This window comes from Pantherophis guttatus, chromosome 2 (genome assembly GCF_059756535.1).
Source record: "Pantherophis guttatus breed Tessera chromosome 2, ASM5975653v1, whole genome shotgun sequence".
Classification (NCBI taxonomy): domain Eukaryota; kingdom Metazoa; phylum Chordata; class Lepidosauria; order Squamata; family Colubridae; genus Pantherophis; species Pantherophis guttatus.
Genome location: NC_142064.1, coordinates 71,655,173 through 71,678,649, shown reverse-complemented (window position 1 = coordinate 71,678,649; position 23,477 = coordinate 71,655,173). Strand labels below are relative to the sequence as shown.

At 36.8% G+C, this 23,477-nt stretch overlaps 1 protein-coding gene across 11 annotated transcripts in view; it reads left to right on the top strand.

Moving 5' to 3' along the window:
• Window positions 1–23,477, top strand: part of GLIS3 (GLIS family zinc finger 3) — a 148,534-nt gene that overhangs the window by 105,047 nt on the left and 20,010 nt on the right. For all 11 annotated transcript variants that reach the window (XM_087886189.1, XM_034410329.3, XM_087886186.1 and 8 more), the window contains 2 exons: window positions 2,810–2,920; window positions 14,323–14,464. In XM_087886189.1, coding sequence (XP_087742315.1) covers window positions 2,810–2,920; window positions 14,323–14,464 — 253 coding nt within the window. The remainder of the gene's footprint in view (window positions 1–2,809; window positions 2,921–14,322; window positions 14,465–23,477) is intronic.

Below are 23,477 nucleotides of genomic sequence, written 5' to 3'. Positions count from 1 at the left end.
TTCTGGTAAATATGAATTATATAACTTAATATAATTCAGCATCCTTCTTTCTGTCAAACCTGCACAGACTCAAATAAAATGAATGAAGTGTACTAATATTTTATATTTCTATTTTAAAGATCCATTTCTCTCTTTCCAACAGAGTAACACGGACAATTGGCAAGGTTTAATTAGGACATTAAAAATAGGCCTTACAAAAGAGAATGGACAATAAAGAAATTGCAACAAATCAGAGACTGGTTTAAAAATAAAAATATTAAAATGCTGACAGAATTTACATAATAGGGAAGATTATTCAACTCACTTCTTTGAGGTCATTCTGTATAACAAGGCATTCCCAGATAACATGAGTTTATGCTATATTACCAGTTATGCCCAGAAACCTGTAGTATATGGAAAATATGAATCGACAGTTACAGGTATGTAGTTCATGGAACAAACTGAAGCACCTTCTGAACCCAACACCTTGAAACATTGAGGACAGTGTCCTGTAGATAGCTTGATACTGTCGTAAGGATGCTCCTGGTGGCATTTGGACCTAAATGTGCCTGCACAGAAGACACTTTTGTTGAGATTATTCCTGAAGCAAAACGGAAATAGTCCTGAACAAAGGGGGTCTTCCTCTAAGCATACACATTCATTCATTTATTTGTTTGTTTGTATCCTACCTTTATTATTTTTTTTACAAACAACCCAAAGTGGTGAACATATCCAATACTTCTTTCTCTATTTTTCCTACAATAACCCCGTGAAGTGATTTGGGTTGAGAGAGAGTGACTGGGCTAAAGTCATCCTCCTGGCTTTCGTGGCTAAGGCGGGACTTGAACTCATAGTCTCCCACTTTCTAGGCTGGCACCTTAAATGCTAGACCAAATTGGCTCAAATGATGTCAGGAGACCCTCCCCCCCCCCGAGCAACTGGAGAGAACCTTTATTAAGCTATGACACATTAACACTTCAAGCAGAAAGATTGGACGATTGTTTTTAGGACTTTACAAGTAGTTCTTAGAATGATTTCATACAATTCTCATATATACTCAAAATATTTGGAAATTTCTATAATACAAAAGTATATAGGGAAACAATGAGAGATGTATATATGTTAGATTTTGAAATCCTCAAAATTATTTCAGATGCACAGAATCATTGTAACACAGCCCCCCATTTGGTTAAATCTTATTACTTGAAGTTGCCAAGACTTATCTGAGTAAGTTGCTTCATGCTATATCTAGTAGATACTGTATACAGCTGGGAGTATATTTGCTTTAGTATTGGAATTTTCATTTGGGAACCATAACATTGGTTATCTGAATGGATCAAATTAGAAAATCATCAAAATTAAAAATCAACAGGAAGTGTCTGATCCACAGGAAAAAAAACCTGAACAACATTGTAAACCAAGGATACTGGGAATGTTACCCATGAAGATAATTGGAATGATAGAAACAATTCTTAGAAATTAAACCTTAAAGTGGAGTGTGTTCTTAAAAACAAATAAAAAAATAAATGTTGACATTTTTATTTTTTCTCCCAGGGATTATTTATAGCCATCATGTTTTAATTAGTGCATGGATATTTCAAAAAAAGTTTTTTATACCTCTGAAAAATTGTTATACGGCTTTTAATATATTTAAGCTTCTTTTTCTTTTTCTTCTGCCATATCCCAGACTAACCTTTCCCCTTCATTCTCTCTTTCTGAAGCAGGTTTCCTCTGTATCTCTATGTCTGGGACTTTACTACAACTTCTTTACCTGAACTTCTAAAGAGATATATTTTCTGACTAAACTAAAGTTTTATATGAGGGATGCATAATTGTAAGTACAAGTAGTGATGGCAGAGAATTTATTTGATCAATATGTAAAATGCATGTCCACATTATAAAAGCTAAAATGATGAATGTCACGGTGCAATTGACACCCCACCTGGCTTTTATATGCATTGCATACGACTCCCATAAAACAGGTTAAATTTTAGTCACACTGTTGGCGGTTGCCAATGAGGCAACCATTCTGACAACCACTTTTTGACCGGAACTAAAGACCCCACTGAATATAAAATAAGTCCTTTCTGCCTCTGCCTTTTTACACTGATAGCATATTTATTCCACTGGTACATGGTCCTGTAGGTTTGTCCTTACTCAACCATACTGAACTTTGTTTTTTTATAAATACTACATAATAGTCTGGCTCAAAAATTTTACTCATGCATTTATTTTCCCAACATGCAAGCATGATGATTCCACTAAGAAACCATGTCTCAGAAGTTGAGCACTTCCAATAGTCCCATATTCAGTAGGCCTCCTGGAAATCTTCAGGAACAAAACCTTTGGACCCTTAGCTACATCTATGCAATCCACTATGGAATTTGGAACATTTTTTCAGTTGGTGCAGAATTTAGCTACACCTATAGCTATACGATCCATTTTTGGAGACTCTTGTCCCAAGAGATTAATCAGCATGTGTAATGTTAGGGCTATAACTTTTCCACAGTGAGGGAACATGTGACTAAAAGTTTTGAATCAAGCTTGTATGTCAGCATGTGGACTTTCACAATTATACTTGAGCATGACATTGCTACAGTATCTAAGGTAGGTAGCCAATTATCTTGTTTAAACCATAAGATATGGAATGAGAAGGAGTATAACATAAAATTTAAAATGTTCATTCTCTTTCATGCCAACTTTCTTTTTCTGTGCCAGAATCTTCATGGTCTTTCTTTTTCTGGTTTTATGAATGATATTTGCAATATTGCCATTTCAGATGTACAACCTTAACTTAATTTGTGACTCGTTATTTCTTTTCATTTTTTAGAAACCTTATGCTTGTCAGATTCCTGGCTGTACCAAACGATACACAGATCCAAGTTCTCTAAGAAAACATGTAAAGGCCCATTCTTCTAAAGATTTGCAGGCCAGAAAAAAGGTAACCTTCATAGACTTCTCTGCCAAGTGAATCATGTGCAGCTCTCAATGTCATATGAAAAGCACCTGTAATAACACAGCCATCAACAGAAACAGTTTTCGTTTGCACACTGATAATGATGAATAGAGAACTTACATTATAGCAGAATAGTTTCTAGCCTGCATGCATTAGTATGTTGCAACTGGCAAACGTTTGCATCATTATTAAACCTCCCCCCAAATCTGCCATTGTCCATTTATAAGTTTTCCTACATATGTGTATATGTCTCTTTGTGTGTACATATGTCTCTGTGTGTGTGTGTGTGTCTATATATAAATAATACCTTGTATACTATTTCCTCAAATACATGCATTTCTTGTTCTATGTATAATTTTTGTACTCATCTTTCTTAAAGATAAACATTTTATACATAATTTTTGAGCCAATATTTGAACAGACATTGGCAAACTCCATGAATTAAGCAATTGTTTTTGCCACATCAGATTCCATCATACCATTTCATTTCAAAAGAAATCCGTGACAAACCTCTTCAACATCCGCTTCCAATTCTTTTCTATGACTATAAAACAATGCATCCCTTATGTCTAAATAGTTATTTATTATTGCTTTAGACATGTGGTTCTGCTCTGTATATTGCATATTGTTTTCCTTACAGGCTCATGTTAGTTTTTTACTATTCTGAAGCCTCTCAATCCACCAAATAATGAAATGGGATGGGATAGAAGACTCAGTTTAGTTTCAATTATTTATGATACTGTGGCTTCATTCTTGTTTTGCTTTTGCATTCTTTTAATCTTTCAGCTGGCATTCAAAATATATTTGCTGAACAAAAAGAAAAAAGTATTCATATTAGTGATCAAAAGAGTGTGAAAATAACTTGAAGCTATAATATGTAATATTAATGTTACAGTATACTTACAATATCTTGAAAAGTGACATTTACTTTATGCTTCATTCTTTGAAATATTTCCTTGTATAATAATAAAAAATGTAAGGAATAATGAAAGTCAGAATAAAAGTTATTTATGTCTTTAATTAAAGAAGAAAATTTATTTAATAAAAAAAAATTTTTTTTAGAAAAATGAGAATTCATCAAAACCATAAAAATTCCAAGGTGATAAAAAGCTCAGAGAAGTAATAGATCCAGCCCTAGGGAACCATTCAGCTGAACAGAATGAGATCCTTTGCTGTTACACCCAGTTAGTCATGGATTTGTTTAATTTATCCTGCTTGACTGCCTCTAATCCGCTTTCTTAACCTTCCCTTTGCCCATAAAATGACATTATTTTTCTCTCTTAAGATATAGCTTGTCCTTCAAAATGCCATGAACATATTAGAAATTCAAGGATATATGCCAAAACCCATGTTCTTACTTCAGGAAATCTTGGCAAGTCCTTAATGATAAACATGGCTCTAGATTCCAGTACAGCTGATTTCCAGTAATTGTGTCAGCATGTGGCTACGCTGAGATTGCCAGTATCCTAGTGAATCATTATAGCATTTTGCTTTTCCTTCTGGGAATTCAGTTGAGCCTTTAGTAGAAATGTAGAATGAACTTTACATGCCATGCATAGCTGCAACTAGTACAATGAACGCATACCATATCCAAGGAGATTATAGAAAAGCTAATGAACTTTGTGTTTGCAGGTAATATCTCTTCCCTGTGAATGCATCTAAAAGCATTTTCAATAGTGTTAAACACTTATTCCAATTTTATAATTAGAAATTATAACAAAAAATAGATGCCATAAATAGGATACAAGCTTATTCAAAGGATGACCAGCAATTGATTTTTCCTTGGTCAGCAGCATGTCTATGTCTATTGGTCTGATTAAAAGCATCGGCCCTGCAGTCTCCTTTCTAGTGCATTGTGATCTTGCACTAAAGGGGTGCAATTTGTGGCATGAGCTACAAATACCTGTGTTCTTCTCAAGTAAACCTGATTCTAACTGATCTTGTGCAAGATAACCTGCAATCTAAATCCAGGTCTGTAGAAGACAAAAAATTGCCCCCCAACAATGGCATTGTTATTATAGTCAATGTTTAGATGAATACCTTATATTTCCTAAAGGAGTTCAAGGTGATTTGTTTGTATGGGGATCTTCATTTATTTTGTTGCCTGAACAACTGCATGAGACAGATTGAGGAGAGAGAGAATGACTGGCCCAAAGTCTCCCGTTGAGCTTTCATGATTGAGGGTGGGAGAAGACCTGAGTCTCCCCAGTGTTACACTGCCATGGATGGATGAAAGTCAAACTAGTGAAATTGTGTTGCAAAGAACTTGAAAGGTTTGAGGAAGATAGCATTTTATAATTACCTGAAGGAGTGACATACAGAACAAAGCCAACAAACTGTTGACTGTCATCAAAATGCAGGTCATACGACAGTGGCCTTAAGTTAATGCAGATTCTTAACAACAAAGGCATTTTCTTGATGTGGAACCAAATTCCAAAGGAGATGACCAACACTCCTCCACTTGATGTGAGGAATGCCTTGAGCAACAATTGATCCTATGGCCTAAATGACCTCTTCCAGTTCTATGATACCAAAAGTTTATCATAAGCTTGCCAAAATCAGATGTACTTGCTTAACACAACTGATATGGAGAAGCAATTGGCTGCGCACACACGCACACACACACACACACACACACACACAGTATGGATATGAACACCTATGAATATACACATATGCCCTCCCCTTTCTGATCAAGAAGGCCAGTTCAGGAGTGAAGTCCACTCCTTCCCTCTTAGGTCTGTGGCTTGTTTCAACTCAAAGCCCTGAATCCTGAATCTGTGCATTTTTTATTTATTCCCTTAATTTATTCCACTACCTCCAAAATAAAACTTAAAATAGGTGAGGGGTGTTTTTTATCCAGTTTGAGTCAATGGAAGGTAAAATTATTTTTTAAAAGTTCAAGTTGGATTAAATATGAAAAAGAGACTTATTATCAGTTATTATCAAGGTATATTTCTTGATGGAGCAGTGGCTTTGCTATTGTCTGTAATAGTGATATAATTACTTATAATTATATAATGATAATTATTTAGAATAGTGCTTCATATTTTATAGTAATATCATTTAATCAAGTTGAAATTTATATTAAAATGTGGTCAGTCTGAATCTATGAAAATAGAACAATTCTGAATATACTATTGATTGTCCTTTTGGGACAAATAGGCATATTTTAAGATCATTTTGTGGTTCACTCACAAAATGGTTGCCCTGGTGGGTTTGGCCAATCATAAAATACTCTTATACCAAAAGACAAACTAAATGCTGAGCTGCAGCCTGATATGTTTTGCTTTTAGCAATGCAGATTATGCCTAAAGTTTGTGCTTTACTTTGCAGAAAGATAGTTTTTCAGTTTTAATTGAAATAATGTATCATATCAAATAAATAAGATTGGGGTAGAAGGCCTGCTAGGCTGCAATGAACATGTACAAGCACATTTTCATTCTTACGGATCACATGATCTGTTTCTTCCAAGAAAGCCACCCATGTTTTGAAATTATATTTGCTGCCATTCCTACAGTATGTTGTTATCTAATTTGTAATTTCCAATTTGTCTTATTGTAATTTTCTAATTCCTGCTGCTGTTTTAGGAGTAGAATTCCTGGAATTTCCAGATTGCTTATAAGTTTTAGTTCCCATACATTGGAGTGACATTAGAACAGAGAAAACTGCTACATTGGAATTAAAATGTTCTGCCATATTTATACTTAACAGTTGGATAAAAATTGTTTTGATGATTTCTGAAATTCTTTCCATTTGTGGAAATTTAAAACAGCAGCAGATAAAATTCTATTAAGATAAATTTTAGAAATTGGTGCTATAAAAAAAATCAGGAAATTTATTTGTTCCGCAAATTAAATTTATTTTTCCAGAGTTTGATGAGATGCTGCCATTCTAGGGAGCCATCCAGATAATGCTAAAAAGAAATCCACAGACATGATTCTAATATCTAACTTCAAGAAAGATAAAATTTCAGCTTTTTTAATATATCAAGTTTATAAATTGTACTCTCTGCTCTTAAGGATATATATACCTGCCATGATCTTGTGATGTAATAATTGTGCTTTCTATACAGATATCAGAACTCATTTTAAATTTTGCTTTTATCAATGTTTGCTAGATAAATAAATATTAATTGTGTCAATTTTTATTTTAATGGATATTTTAATGGGTATCATTTTGTTAAAATTGCATTGTTTAGAGAGAGCCAACAATACACTAGATTTCCCTGTTTAAATTTCTTTACAATTTTAAAAGAATTTTTTTTTCTGACCTTAGGAGGAGTATAACATTCATTATAAATTTATCCATATAAAAAGATAGATAACATTAATGTTTAATTCTAACTGGCTGCAAAGATGTTTCCTTCTGCTTTGATACTGAATTTATTGATATTGAAGTTATGAGCACCAGATGGCCAAGCCAGGTCTGTTGCTTGTAGTAGTGGCATCCTGTCCTTTCACTGATGTTGAAATAAAACATAGTCCTATTTCTGCACATTAGCTAAGAGAAAAATATTCTTTACCTCGGGCAGTAAAATGCTTTGGGCAGCCCTGGGGGAGACTGTATGAAAAATGGTATTTTCTAGAAGCAAAACCTTCTTTTAAAGCTATTTTTCTTTCACAAAATCAGACTTCTATAGAGGTATAACTTGTTAATTATTTATAATTGCACCAGTCCTCTTTCATGTCACATTTGTTTAGTAAACCGTACAATCCTTTCTATCGTGCAGGAGGGGAATTACACATAAATGAATGGACAATATGCTGTTTCCCTCTCAGACTCCACTCATTGCTCACTAACTGATTATACAAAGCTCTGATTATTATAGCTTGATTTAGATGATCAAATCCCATCTTAAAACGTGGATATATCTGAACCATCACAGTTCAGATGCAGCTGCTTTATATCGTCTCTGACTGCATGCAGCAAAACAAATGACCAGGCCATATTTAATCATGGTTCTCTGTTGCATCCATGTTATTTTCAAAAATGCTGACTGGGAATTATAGTCTCAGTACATCTGGTGATCACAAGGCTGGGGAAAGATAGAATGAAACTCAGTCAGCAGAATCCTTTCCTTTTTTCCCCCTTTTCCTTTCCTTTTCTTCCTTTTCTTTTTAGGAAAGTCAGGCAGTCATTGAAAATATAAATAAAGTAATCCAAAACTGATCCTATCATTATACAGTCTTGGGTCTACTTTAATGAAAGTTTGGGGTATCACAAAGGAGCAATGAGTTCTTATTTACTTATTAAATTCTTACTTTTTTATTTTTTATTATATTATTATATTATTATTTACTTATTAAATTCTTACACTATTTCCACAGCCAGGCGTTCGGGAGAAAAGGGAATTGAATTTTTTTCTGCATTAAAATACCTCAACTGGCCTTTCATATGTATGTTTGCTTGGGTAGTTTGAAAGTACACATTTTTATAAGCAAAATCCTTGGATTGATCCTTTATCAGAATCTTTTTGATAATAAGTATCAATTGCAATAATGTTATCTAAAATCAGGCATATTTTTTTTTAAATCTTTGTATTTAATTTCTCAACGATAGAGGTTTTTTTTAACTGCTCCTCTTCCAGAAAAATAGTCATTTTTATTCTGTAAACTTTTAAAATATTAGCTACAAGACTTCCTTTCTTAAAATGCGAGGTAAAAAAAAACATTGAAAAAATAACAGAATTTCAACATGATACAATATATAAAATATGACAGCGGATTCAGTTACAGAATGCTTCATTTCACTTGCCTTACCATCACTCTTATTTCCTTTTTTTAAAATATAGATTCTTCAAAGTCCAAAATTGGCTTTGCAACATTAATTTTTAGTTTTAATTGCCTTTTTTCAAAACTATTTCTCATTTCATTGTTAAAATTACAAAAAGGGACACTAAGAACAACAAAAGAAATAATTTCCACTCATTTGTTTTCTATGGCATTCAATCAAAATATTTCATTAATGCAAGAGGAATTGCATTTGGAGGCTAAGGGTCACTAAGCAGTGCCCATGGCAACTAAGAAGCCATTCTTCACAAAAATGTTGTAAAGAGTAAGTGTTTTAATCCTCAACTTTAATCTCTTTACTTCCTGTTCTCAAAATGGAATATAAATCAGAAAGTGTGGAGCAAAGGACAAGGATGCTGGCGGAAGAGGATTAGTGATGGGGAGGGGGGTGGGAAGACTTTAAGGAATGTAATCATGCTATTTAATGCCAAACTTCAGACCAAAATCAGCCAATTCTTTTGATTCTGCTGAATCTAAAACAAAAAAACTAATGTTGAAAATGATCACAGGATTAGCCTTCTCCCCTCTATCTTTTTCTTACTAATATTACAACAGTAATTCGAATTACTGCAACTCAGAGACTATTGAATTTGTACCACAGGTACAAATAAATAAATTGTGCTAGGGCCTCCACTGATCTGTCTGAATTACTACTGTCATCAATAATTATTAATATACACTAATTTATTCCTTTAGGATACTGTAGACTCAAGACATTTCTTGATATATTATGCTGTTCTGCTTAAAGAAAGCTACCCAGTCTTGTGTAAAAATAAATCTTAGATTTAGAGGCATGTTGATGCTTCTTTATTGTGTGACAGCCATGTTAATTACATAGAACCAAAGTAGGTTATCTTAGTTGATTTCACAAAGGAAAGGATTACAAATAAAAAACTCACTACGTCTTATATTAATTAGCAACCAACTGCAACCTGACCTAGAAAAATGGATAATATATATAATTAATAATAAATATAATGAATAATAGATAATTCACAGTGAGATGCCCAGGTTTGCTGATAACCTTCAATTATTTAGGATGAATAAGAAAGGGACAGAGAAGAACCTCAAAAATATTTATCCAGTGTGGATGAATATTAAAATACAAACATGATGCATTGTAAGTTAGGACAAAGGGATGCTTATGGGGCAAAATAAGTGTGACTTTGAATATACAGTAAACAACAAATAACTAGCCAGGAAGAAGATCTTGCTGGATAGATCTTGTCTACTCTGTATGCAGATTCTGAACAAACAAACTTCATGTGTGGATTTAATGGAAAGAGAACAAAAATATAACTGCCAGTATATTCCCTTTACAGTATATAAATCGGTGCACACAGTTAGAATACTGTTTATTGGCCTTGAAAAAGATGCTGTAGAAATGGAATAAATGTGAAGGCGGGTGCTAAAGCATTTTCCTCTGAGGAAAAATAACAATATTTGTGATTTCAGCACTTACTAAAATGATAAGAGGAAACCAAAGTACATAAAACAGAAATCTCATTAGTCATTTAGTGACTATGAATGATGAATATGCACTGTACACTGTCGCTCAAAGAAAAGGAATAAGGGTAGCTGTTAATCTGGATGTCCTTGAAAGAGTTAATGCCTCCTGGTCATACTGGCTACATGCAATGTCCAGTAAAGGAGATAAAATTCCCTTTGAATTTCATTTCCTGGATGCTATTGCGCTCTTAACTTGTTTGACAGCTTCCCCTATTGGCATCTTTCTTATAATGGGGACAGAATGCTTCCTTATTTTATTACTTATTTCTATTACTAGATTTATACCCTGCCTCTATTTAGTGCAACCCGTGATGACATATATAATGTTCTCATCTTTTCATTACAGCAAGCCTGTCAGATGGGTTGGTGTGAGAGACAGTGACTGGCCCAAAGTCACTCAGCTCGCTTCCATGCCTCAGAGAACACCCAGTTTTCAATTTCTAGTCCAGCATCTTAACCACTATACCAAACTGGCTATGGATTTAGATTAGATTTTAGATTAAATTAGCATATCTCTTCTTTTATTCTAATAACACATTATCTATTAGAGGTACCTTGTTACTATCAGAAAGGAAACAAATACATGTGATCACTGGAAAATATGAGTAGTGATTGACAAATGAACTAAATTATAAAAACTATAACAGCATGTAATGTAGGGAAGGGATTTTGAAGATATATTGCAATGCAGCACTGATGTATACTAAGATTCAACCATTGAAGGCCAAAATGCCAAAGTCTTGAAGATAAAGAAGGAAGAATATCATGTTGAAAGCTTCCTGCTATCTGCCATCATGAAAAGATTTTATAAGTCTACTTATGAGAGCAGGTAGAGACTGTCCTTAGACTTTCATTTCATAAAATCTGTGTGTGACAATGCCTGTTCACGGAAAATAATTTGAGGTGAACCTATTATACAAAATGGTTAGGAAAAGTTGAATTCATATATATGTTACCTTAGACCAGACTATCATCTAATGAAACTTGCTTGGAAGACCTCTGTATTTTCTATTATATTTGTAAACATGCAGCAAACACCAAACAAATATGAGAAAACAAATATAGTATATTTCTTCCACATCTGATTAAGACTTGGCCAGAAAGGACACCAGAAGTGCTAATGTTTGGAAATCTCATATTGTAAACTGGGTAAAATTGGTGTGTTAAAGATAAAGCTCACTCAGGTTTTAGGTGGAAAAGTATCCTTGAGATATTTATCTACTTAGCACATAACCAGAATAAACCTTAATATTTTTTTATGAATTATGAAGAGTGCACCTTAAGGATAAGTATTCTGGTGATCCCTTACCCAGTAGTGAAAAATTTATAAGCAGAAATGGTGCATTTTTACATTTTCTTCTCCCATCTCTGGATATTGTGTGGACTTTAAATATTTAAGTCTCAATTTCTGTATTAGTATTATGTGACGTTATAGCACTGATTCTGCCATAGATTGTTGACTAATTCTGCATTTAGAAAAGAACATCACATTTAACCCTTCTCATTTGGCTCCATAGTGCTTATCTAACTATAATGTCAGTCTTCGCAAGGACTTTTTAAATGATACAATAGGAAGTAAAGTAATAAATGCACTATGATTCCTTCTAGCATGGTTTTATAACAAAGTTATCTGCAAGAATGAACAAATATCAAGTATTTTTCTCCTGGCTGAATGTATTGAGAAGCATATTTTAGTGGCATCTGATTTCTACTGAACAATAAAGATTATTTTGAGTCTCCATAAGGCAAACAGAAATTTATGATAAGTGATAAGAAAAATGAAAAGAAAAGTTTTAATAGCTTTTGTGTTGGGAAGTTTGTTCATGCTTCACATCAACTTAAATCTGTTTTTCCATTCAAGTATAATCAACCGAAAATTGAGGAATTTAAGGCCGTTGTTCCCTTCTAATTACATCTACTTGCTTTACCAAATCATGGGTGATTATCCAATCAAATATGAAATGAGAAAATGATGGGAATTGAATTTCCATTCATTGTTCTGAGAGCTTATAAAAATTAGAAGAACTGTCAAGAAAAAAATAAAATAAATTAGTGTAGATGGCGCCTTGTTTTCTAGAATACTTTGTTCCTGGGAAGTGCTCTTGTTTCCAGATATAGAATGTATTTTGTTAAAATAAGAGTCCTATCTAAAATAAAAATTAAATAGACTCCAATCCTCTGCACATTTATCTGGACATTAACTCCATTGATGATTACTTCTGAGTGCAGTCATGATTTTGCTGAAGGTTGAAATGTCTTTGTATACATATGACCATTACTGAGGGTTGAAACCAGCATTTGGGAAGAAATGCTGGTGAATTTAGAGCAGTGTTTCCCAAACTTGACCCTTTGAAGATGTATGGACTTCAACTCCCAGAATTCCTCAACCAGGCATACTAGCTGGGGAATTCTGGGAGTTGAAGTCCATGCATCTTAAAATAGCCAAGGTTGGGAAACACTGATTTAGAGTAACAATTTATTAAAGAGTAGGCTGAGTTATAGACCAAAAGGGGACAAGAATAAATCCTTAATTGTTTACCTATACCCTATTGTCCCATTGTAGTCTATAGATCATGAGGACTTGAAGATGCAGTCACTAGGTTTAGGTTTCCAATCAATCTTACCATTAGAGTTTAGACTGTCCTTCTAATGCTAAGAAACCAATACTTTTTCTTTTCACAGTATATTAAGAAACATATTTTCTGCTTAAGTTCAGGTCATTATTTTAAAGGATTCTCCATAAAATAATACACTACTTTTTTCCCCCTCTACTCCTTTCTCTTCCCTCCCTCACGAAAATATTTCTAATACCTCTGGAAGATAGAGTCACCTTCATGGTATATAAAACTGATAAATTGCCGGTAAGCTTAAGTATAAACAAAACCCTGTTGAAGTAAATATGCAGGGTAAATAATATAGCCTTGAACTTTTTTTTAGAAAAACTACCCTTTTGAACAATATCTCATAGTAATTAAAATTAACTGCAGAATATAGACTAAGAATTTGAATAAAAAGAATACGTAGCTTTGACCTCAAACATACATATGCATGAAAGCGATGAAAATGGCTGGTTACAGTATGAGAAACATCTTATTCTGAGATGAAGGATGGAGATAAATGAGAAATGATGTACAAAAAAACCCCTTTGCGTATCTTTTTACTTTTTTAAAATAGCTGCTTAGTATAATCTTAGACAAAATCCCAAGTATAAAGAATTATTTTAAAGTTTAGTGTTAATAGTGCTGTTTTGCTTTGTCTATATCTCCAAAATTATAGAAAGTTCTAGGGAAGATATACCCTAGATATAACATACAGCTTTATAGGAGAAAATACTGAAGAATTATATTTGAAGTTAGGATAAACTGAACTGGCAGCTGGCAACCAGCCACTGTTATTCAGTCACAATACAAACTCTGAATTCTATATTCTCCAAATTAGAATGGTTTTAAGAGGTAGATGTAATTATATTTCCCCCCCCCCCTTTTTTTCTTTTTTACTGTTAGTACATATAATAGGCCAGTGATGGCGAACCTTTTCGGCATTGTGCCCAAACCAGAACGTGTGTGTATGCATGTGGGCACACCAGAGCGCACATATGCTGTTTTATTGGCCATTTTGGGGCCATTTTGGGGCAGTTTTCAGGCTGTTTTTGGCCCAAAAAACGGCCTTGTTTTTTGTTTTTTGTTTTTTGCCATTTTTCTAGGTGTTTTCAGGTCATTTGGGGGGCCTTTTTCGGGATGTTTTTCAGCTGTTTTTTGACCCATTTTCCGGCCATTTTTCAGAAACCAGAAGAGCAGCTGGTGACGGCCCATGTGCCCACAGAGAGGGCTCTGCATGCCACCTCTGGCACACGTGGCATCATGGTGATAGGTAATCAAGTTTCCAGGTTTGAATTCTGTATTATTGGCTGTAAAAGGGGAATCCTTAGTATCTATAAGTCTTAAGGTATGACATGGTGAAAGACAAACTTCTGGCCTCTCTTCCCCTTGGTTGCAGCACTGGAAATAAATCCATTTTAAAAAGATGCTAGCAGGCCATCTTGTGATCTAGGCAACGTTCTGGCCTGACCTTCTGCTTTGCTTTCAGTTGCGTGCCACTACAGAACTTGACCAAGACATTCTCAATGACTGCCTGAGTATCCAGCCTATTCAGGTCCCATCATCTCCCCATGATGTTTCTGCCAGCACTGTCCAACAATCACCGGGACATGTCCATGACCTTTACCCAGGTATCGTAGTCTTTGGGTTTTATTTTTATTTGTTACATTTTGGTTTCAGAGATGTCAAACAAGATTTCCAAAACATCGGATATGGTGTAATTGTGTTTCTTAGTTGTTGTTGAGTTTTAAAAATAATAATATATGGAAATACGATAATAGACAAAATAATTCAAAGTAATGTGACCACATTACTTGAAAAATCCATTCCCAGCTCTTCTTCCAGAAAAAAAGTGCAAATTATAGGCAAGAAAGGATGTGCCAGGTATCTATTGCTGCAAACCTAATATAGATGTATCCTTCCAGGTGTAATATGAAAAAAAAGGTTAGAAAGTTGCCGTTTTAGCCCAGCTAATTATTTCCTCAAAATGCTTAACTATACTCTAGCTTGATGGACCCCCTAAATCTTCACAAAATTTCACTGGGTATATACTTGATAAGCAATAATATCTCTTGGAGATTTAAGTTTGTAGCAAAACACAGAATCTTTATAAAACATCTGCTTTTTTTAAAAAAAAAACAAACCCTAATAGTCATTTAATGGATTTGCTTCAGGTTTTATGTGATTTTTACACTGATAGCCCATTTTCTTTGTTTTTGACAATTTTTTTTAAAAAAATCTTATTTTAAAACAATTTTATTCTAGAATATAACACATTGAGATTATTGACATAATATTCTCAATAATTACTTCTCCAGGATAAAATCATTATATTTTATTCACAAGCTTTTGAGGATGTTTCCAAGTAAAGCATTTGTTGCTTAATTACACCATGCAATTAATGAAATATTCAGGGGAGCCAGAAAACATTGTTTTCCATTTTTAACTTCCTTTCTGCCCATATTTTCTTCCAGGGTTTTTTTTTTTTTTTTTTTGCCTAAATAAACCTATTATGGGGGGAAATTTGCATTTGCTACATAATGCTTCTTGATTGGTGGCACTAGGAGTTTATTTGATTGGACCCTTGGACAATCAATTTAATTCAAAACTTAAATACAAGCTATTATGTTTTGCTGTTTATTTGAATGGAATCCCTAAGACATTTATTCATTGCTACGCATTATCACACTGCATATTTATTTCATGGTATACAGAAAAGAAATACTGTATTTTAATATTGCTTCTGTCTGATTCTGTCAGGCTATAGGTTTTGTTAGGTAGATATTTCAGTAACTCCTAATCTAGAAATAAAAATCAACTATATGAATCAAGGAAAGAAGGAAATATGTAGCTGTTATAGGAAATATTTAATTACTTGAGAAGAAAACAGAACACAATTGAAATGAAAAGATTTTCCAAGGATATTGGTTTGATAAATTGATTACAATTAGTGTCCTAACAATAAAAATATATAATTTTTATTTTTAAAAATTGAAACAGACAACCCGATTATTTTATATACAAATCTTTCAAAATAGAAAAATCTACGAATGTCTTGTTTTTCTTTCTTAATGAAAGGTATTACTCTAATATATCTTTCTATGACATTTTGACAAGAGCCTCCTTTTGGTGTATTGTGTTATGTATGAGTTGACATTTATTACATGTTCAAATTAAGAAAGAGAAATAACAAATCTTTAAAATCAAATAATTGTGTGTTGATTGTAAGAGTAATTCTACCCTTGAGGATCTTATCACATGGTTTGGGGGATTTTGATCTTACCTTTTTTGAACACCTCTTTTGTTCTCTTCTTGGCACAATACAGGTAGTCCTCGACTTACATACCTTTACCCGTGAAAATCTACAAAAACATATATATGTGTGTGTGTGTGTGTACATACACATACACACATATACACACACACACACATACACACACACACACACATATACAAAGATATGTTACATCTTCTATTTATGAAACAAACAACTTGATTGTTGTACATCCATCCATAACAATCTGCAGCTAGCTCCAGTGATGCTAAAATGGCTAGCCCAATGATGCACACAAATTATGTGAGGGGGGGAGTTTCCATCACAACAACACAATTCACATTTGGACATCTCCCCACTTCTGGGGCTGTCAGAATATTGCATCTGCTCAAATTTGCTTCTTTTGCATATACAAAACAAAGTAAAAGATCCTTATTCCTTTACAATTGGCCCAGATTTAGTAAAGATAAGAAACAATCCAATGTGAAAAGAGAAATCAATACATGTAAAATGTGACTTGACTTGTCTATTCTATAGGCCAGTGATGGTTAACCTTTTTGGTGCCAAGTGGCCAAAGCGCCCATGCACGCACGTGAATGCTCCCACACGTACCCAACCCCCCAAAATGCAATGCGAGCGCCCCCCGCACATGTGCCCCAGCCCGTGCATGCATGCGTGTCCCCTGTGCATGTGCCTCACCCCCCTGTGCCCCAATTTGGCTTCCAGGTTGGTGCAGGAGGCTTTCCAGGCCCAAAATGGGGCGAATGCCCGCACGCATCCCCAAACCCCCAAAATGCAATGCGAACATCCCCTGCATGTGCCCCACCCCGCCCCCCGCGACAGAGCCCCGAAGACCAGCTGGCCGGCAGGAGGCGCGCATGCTATAGTATGCCAGTGCCTGCGACAGCACAGCTTCTCCTTGAACCTGCCGAAGAGTCACTTGCGCCCCACCACCCGGATTCTTCATCTGGGCGCAATTATAGAGTCTGTCAAGAGACAAGTATTTCTGTCTCCGGAGCGCTGCCTCAGCCTAACGTCATTGGTCTCTCAAATCCTATCGCTCCCTTCCACTCCTCTTGTACTCCTATCTCGCCCACTCGGCAAAATGATATCATGCATCTCCATAGTGCCGTGGGCACGATTTCATGGCCGATAACTCCAATGGTTCATGCTCCCGTACCAGCAGTCCCGTCGCAGCAACTCCAGCGCTCGGGTCTCATTACCAGTGAAGGTTCGTCAACCTCTTCGCTGGTGGACCTCGCTGGCTCTGACAAAGGGATGCGTCTTCCTGGAGCCACATCGTATCACAGTGACGACCGATGCCAGTCTGTTGGGCTGGGGCGCCCACATACAGTCCAGAGTAGCTCAAGGGTCTTGGTTTCTGGCAGATCGCCAGAACGACATCAACTGGCTGGAGCTCCGCGCAGTTCATCTTGCCCTGTGCCAATTTCAAGCATCGGTGGTGGGTCACCACGTGCTGGTCCTGACGGACAATGTGACCACGAAGGCACATGTAAACTGCGAAGGGGGCACATGCTCGAGACCACTAATGGACGAGGCAGCTCGCTTACTGACCTGGGCGGAGACACACCTTCTCTCTCTCATGGCGCAGCACATCTCCAGGACGACAAATGTAACCACAGATTGGTTGAGCAGAACGCAAATCGACCACTCGGAATGGCATCTACATCTGAACATCTTCCGTGAGCTGTCCCACCGCTTCGGCCTGCCGGTCCTAGACCTGTTCGCACGACGGGACAACGCACAGCTTCCCCGCTTCTTCATATGGTTTCCTTGCCCCCAGGCGGAGGGGATTGACGCCCTCTCCATCCCCTGGCCTCCGGGGTTGCTGTATGCGTTTCCCCCAATACCGCTTATTCCGAGGCTCATCCGCAAGATCTTGGCTGAGAAGGCAGACGTCCTATTGATTGTCCCTCACTGGCCGCACTGAGCCTGGTTCGCGGACCTTCTGAATCTGTCGGTCACACCGCCACGGTGAATTCCGGGGGACAGGATCTCTCTCAGCTAGGGGGTCATACTGCACCCAGAACCTCAATGACTGCAGTTGACCGCCTGGCGGAATGAGCCTCCTGTCCCCCTGGCGCTTGAGAGGATCCTCCTAAGACGTGACAACATCTCCGGAAAGGCAATTTCTATGATACAGGCATCCAGGCGTCCATCCACAACGCCACCTGGTCCTCATTCTATTCATGGTGCTCTCAAGCTCATGTGGACCCTACCTCTGCGTCCGTCGCTGAGGTACTAGACTTTCTTCAAGATGGCCTGGACAGAGGTCTTGCCCCAAACACGCTCCGTCGACAAGTGGCGGCATTGGCAATGGTCTTGTCAGCTAAGTACGATATTCCACTGTCGCATGACGCTAAGATTCAGGGGTTTCTGCGGGGAGCGGCGAACCTGAGCCCTCCGGTCGTCCACCGATACCCAACCTGGAATCTGCCCAAGTTCTTACGCAGCCTCCCTTCGAGCCGTTGGGGACCATCAGCTTACGCCTCCTGACTTTAAAGACTGCATTTCTGGTAGCAATTACCTCGGCCCGCCGCGTGTCCGAGCTGGCCGCGCTGTCTGTTCGGGAGGACCTCTGCGTTTTCTACCCCAACCAAGTGGTTCTCTGCCTTGACCTGTCCTTCCTGCCTAAGGTTAATAGCCTCTACCATCGGGAGCAGGAATTGGTCCTCCCGGACTTCTGTCCGGAGGCCAGACACCCGCAGGAGATCCATTGGCACATTAGACGTACATAGAGTCTTATGCAGATATATCCGGAGAACTCAACATTTCTGTAAGTCGGAAGCGCTGTTCGTTTCTTTTCTACCCGTGACTATGGGTCAGAAGGTGTCCTCGTCAACCATCAGGAGATGGCTGAAGGCCTGCATCTCCAAGGCGTACATGCTCCAGAATAAACCAGTTCCCGGTAGGATCTTGCCTCACTCCACACGGAGCGCGTCTGCCACGGCAGCTTGGGTGATGCAAGCTACTATCTCTGACATTTGCAAGGCTGCCACATGGACTTCTTTGACTACTTTCATCTGCCACTATAAAGTTGACTCGTTCGCCTCGGCGGACGCCTCATTTGGACGGCGAGTACTGCAATCAGTGTGTGCTCCTTCAGTCACGCGTGAGCAGCCTTCCACTCTCCCTGTCTAGAACTTGCTTGGGCATATCCCTCGCTTTGGATTTTCCAAGCAGCGCACTGGAGAACGGACGTTGCTTACTTGAACGTCCCTTCTAGGCACGCTGCTGGAGAATCCAACCCACCCGGTCAGGCTGCTGGCCACTCTGGGTCCTCCGCACGTCTCCTTGAACTGTTTCTTCATGAACAAAAACTGAGGCTCAAACGAGCAAAGGGGGCGTGCCTGAAGAAATTTAAAGATACATACACTCCGTGCTGACTGCTAGACTGTTGAATAACCCTCACTTTGGATTCTCCAGCAGCGTGCCTAGAAGGGACGTTCAGGTAAGCAACGTCCAATCCTTTTCATTTTCTAAGAAAACTTTGATGCCCAGAAGTATTTAAGGAAATAGAGGATGGTAAGACTGACATCAATTACTGCGCAGCAAGACAACTTCCCATTCATAACAACAGCCACAACATATGTAAATAATCAAATAGCCCAAGGAATATGAAAAGAGAGATATCTGTGAGCACATTGGTATAATTAGTTGCAGTGTTGTGAAGCTGCTCGATTTAGTTAATAAATTCCAAAACATTAAAAAGTAATTTTCATTTATTCAGTGATACCTAAAAATATGCCTTTGCACTCCTAAACTGCAGTGGCTGTCAGTTTGAATAGTACTGTTCAAATGATAGTTCCATTTGTTTTACAATTCCTCAGACATGAAAGAGAAACCTTTATAGTACTTTTACATTTGGCTTATAAAATATAGCTAGGTATATTTAAAGTGGGAAGAGTTTTTTTTTAATCTGAAAAACAGTGTACAAATAACATACTTAGGACAATGAATTTCAACATTACCAGTAATTAAGATGAGAAAAGATGGCAATTCTATATTTGGAAAAAAAATATTTAAATTACAGAGTACTTTCTGTTCTTAGAGGAAAAGTGTTCTTAAGCATTAATTTGGCAACAGTTTAAGAATGCTATCTCTCATCTCTTAATTGTAAGTGCAATAACATTATCCATCACCTCTATGTATTTTTTTCTTTTTCTTTTGGAATACATAAATATGAAGCCTCATACAGACATGCTTTGTTTCTAATAGATTATGTATGAGTTGAGAAGCATCCAAATGATGAGATATTACACAATGACTGCATAATTTTTACTAAATATTTATCGCAATTATTTTTTCTGTCTTTATCTCTCTTCTCCCTTTCTCTAACGCACATTCACAAATATGCATACGCACCTACACACCATGTGTAGACATGTGTATGTACATTTAGAGATAAAGAGATGGTATCTTCAGTTCCCAAACATTTACTTGGTTTCATACAATAGCTCTGTGTGCATGTACGCACACATGTGTTTATGCATGCAGTAGGCAGGAAAAATGGAAGAAGAGATTCGGGATTCATTTTCCTCTTTCTCTTTTCTTCTCTTTCAGGTACAGACCCCCTCTTCCTTGTACTGCAAAAGTAGCATTTACACTTATAGCAAATATCCTATTCACACCCAGGGTATATTTCTTCCCCTTGTAAATCAGAATACCCCTCTCATCCACCAAGAGGGAAAAGGCTTATTAAATCTCTTCTGCCCATATCATTCTTTCAATCCCATCTAAGGAACTTAGTCACATCTAAAAGGAAATTGGAAATAAATTAACACTGGGTAAAACAATATATTTTTTCACACGGTTCATGGAAAACCAGCCTATCTCTCTTTCTTTTTCTGAAGTTGAAGCATAAGTATTATTCCTTAAATATTTAAACATTATAACCGTTGGGAGAATTTCCCTGGGTCCTTTTGCTTCTGAGCCGGGAAAAGACCACGAACAATCAAGACACAAGGCAAGCTGCTGGAAAAGAGGTCTCTCTTTTTATTCCAAAAATAATAACGGGAGTTCACTTTTGGGACAGCTGGTGATTCACTGGTACATCAGCGAGATTTTTATAAGATTTTGAGTCCTTTGTGCTATGTTTGTGAAGGAAATGTGGATGTGATACATGATTTTATGACCAAGGAATAAAGGGAAATATCTTCCTAGTTATCTTCCTTATAAGTAAGTTCCTGTGGTTCATATGTCACTGTCATTTTTGGATGTAGGAAGTTTGGGCATTCTTCTCATGCCTTTTAATCTGGCTTGCTTTCTGTGATCAATCTCCTGTCTACGATCCTACCGCTTTGAGCAATCACAACATTTTCAGTTTATTGCCTTTCTCCAGCTTTTGAGGTCACCGGATACATTGTATCTCCACCTTAATTTGTCATTGAAACAATGTATCTTATGAACAGAGACAAGGCCTCTGCTGCAATAAGCGTTTCCAGTGGTCGGCAATGTACAGTTTGTACATTGTACAAAGTATGCACAGGGGCCATGAAATGCTGATAAACTGGTGTGGGTAGGTAAAAAAGATTCAAAACATAATAGACTATTCTATTCTAGAGTGAAATAAACTATTCTGGAGGCTGGTGCAACTGAATGCACAAAGCAAAAATGTGTTCCAGATCTCCTTATTAATTAATAGTAGTAATGGTGACAAAATCGGGCAACCCACATCCCCAGTTCAGCATCAGCTTGCCTATAATGCTTGTTGCTAGGAGATAAATTACAAAGAAGGAATGTTGACTTCATACTTTTTAGCTGGCTGTTATTGGAAACACAATGTTGGACTCTAAATGAACTTTTTGCTTGTTCCAGCACTTCAGTGCATCAATTTATGGTCCTTCGCCATGACATAGTAAAACTAGCTAGATCACCATAAGTATATAAAACATACCTCTTTACCAAAATAATGGCAGTAATTATTTCATTCAAAATCATATCAAAACAGTCTTGGCATCCCAACTGGCACCAGTCGCATTCCAATAACAAAAGAAAAAATTCCCCTGTCTTTATGGACAAGCATAAAGAACAATTTCCTTCCTTCATATTAATGCTGTTAGCATGTCCATTACTATTATTCTTCATTATTCTTTTAACCACTCCTTGCTGAAGTGTTTGATTACAGTGTTTTGCTGTTCAAGTGACAGCACTGATTAAAATTTTCCACCAGTCAAAATGCCTTGTTCTTTTAGTAATATTTAATAAGCAATGGATGTATGGGGAAATCAAAATTTATCTTATGTAGTCATAATGGTTTGTAATATCAGTTTCCAGGAATTTCTTATCTCTAGAATTAACATCACAGTGCCTCTCTCATCCCCGAAGGACACACTTGAACAATTTTTATTTAATTATTGAAAAGGGGACTCAAAGAAACTGAGGGAGCTTTTAAAGAGAACTGGGAGCCAGGGAAAGACATTTTCATCACTCCCAGCAGTGGTGGGTTGCCCCCGGTTTGCACCAGTTCTATAGAACAGGTAGTAAAATCGGCGGGAGGCTCCACCCACCGAAACCCGACATCATCAAAACACTTCTGTGCATGCGCAGAAGCTTCTGCACTTGTGCAGAAGAGCACGCGGCTCCGCTGCGAGCCGGTAGTAAAGGTAAGTAGAACCCACCCCTGACTTCCAGCCTAGGCTGACTAAGGAATGGGGGGCAGACATTGTGATGACCGAGAGGATATAAGAACCAGAATGAGATGTATGGAAACTGTCAACTGGAGGAAGGCCATAAGTCTAGGAGGACAAAAATGAGAAACAAAAGGACTATTTTGTGTCTATATTTTAAGATTAGTAGCTGAGTGCATTTGATACTGATCCCTTTATTAGAGTATATAAACTTTTCCCTCAAAACTAATTGAAATAATGAGTTTTAACCCACAGAGACCCTAGAGTGAAGTCTTCTTCTGCCAAACATGAATTCCATCGTCCATTTTAACGTCTAACTCTTCCGTCAGTCCATTTCTTCAACCAAATTTGTAGAACTTTAACATAATGGCTTTATAATTTTATGATTTAAGCAACTCTTCAAATTATGCCTCTTAATTTCTGTTATGATGTGACAACTCATTTACAAATATTTTAATTTATAGATAAAACTAAGTTTTTTCTAGTTCTGCAATTGTATGGGGGTTGCCATTAAATGGAGATCTACACTTTAATAACATCCTTCCAATATTTGCTTCTTTAATATTTTTAGAGAATGCATGATGCTAGAATTATGAATTTGAATTATGGAGTCCTGGATAGGATTTATGCCACTAAGTCTTACTTAAGATTGGAATCCAAATAAAAGTGGGAATTCTAGCCAAGATGGAAGGGTGTTACGTTCAATTAATTTCCACTGCT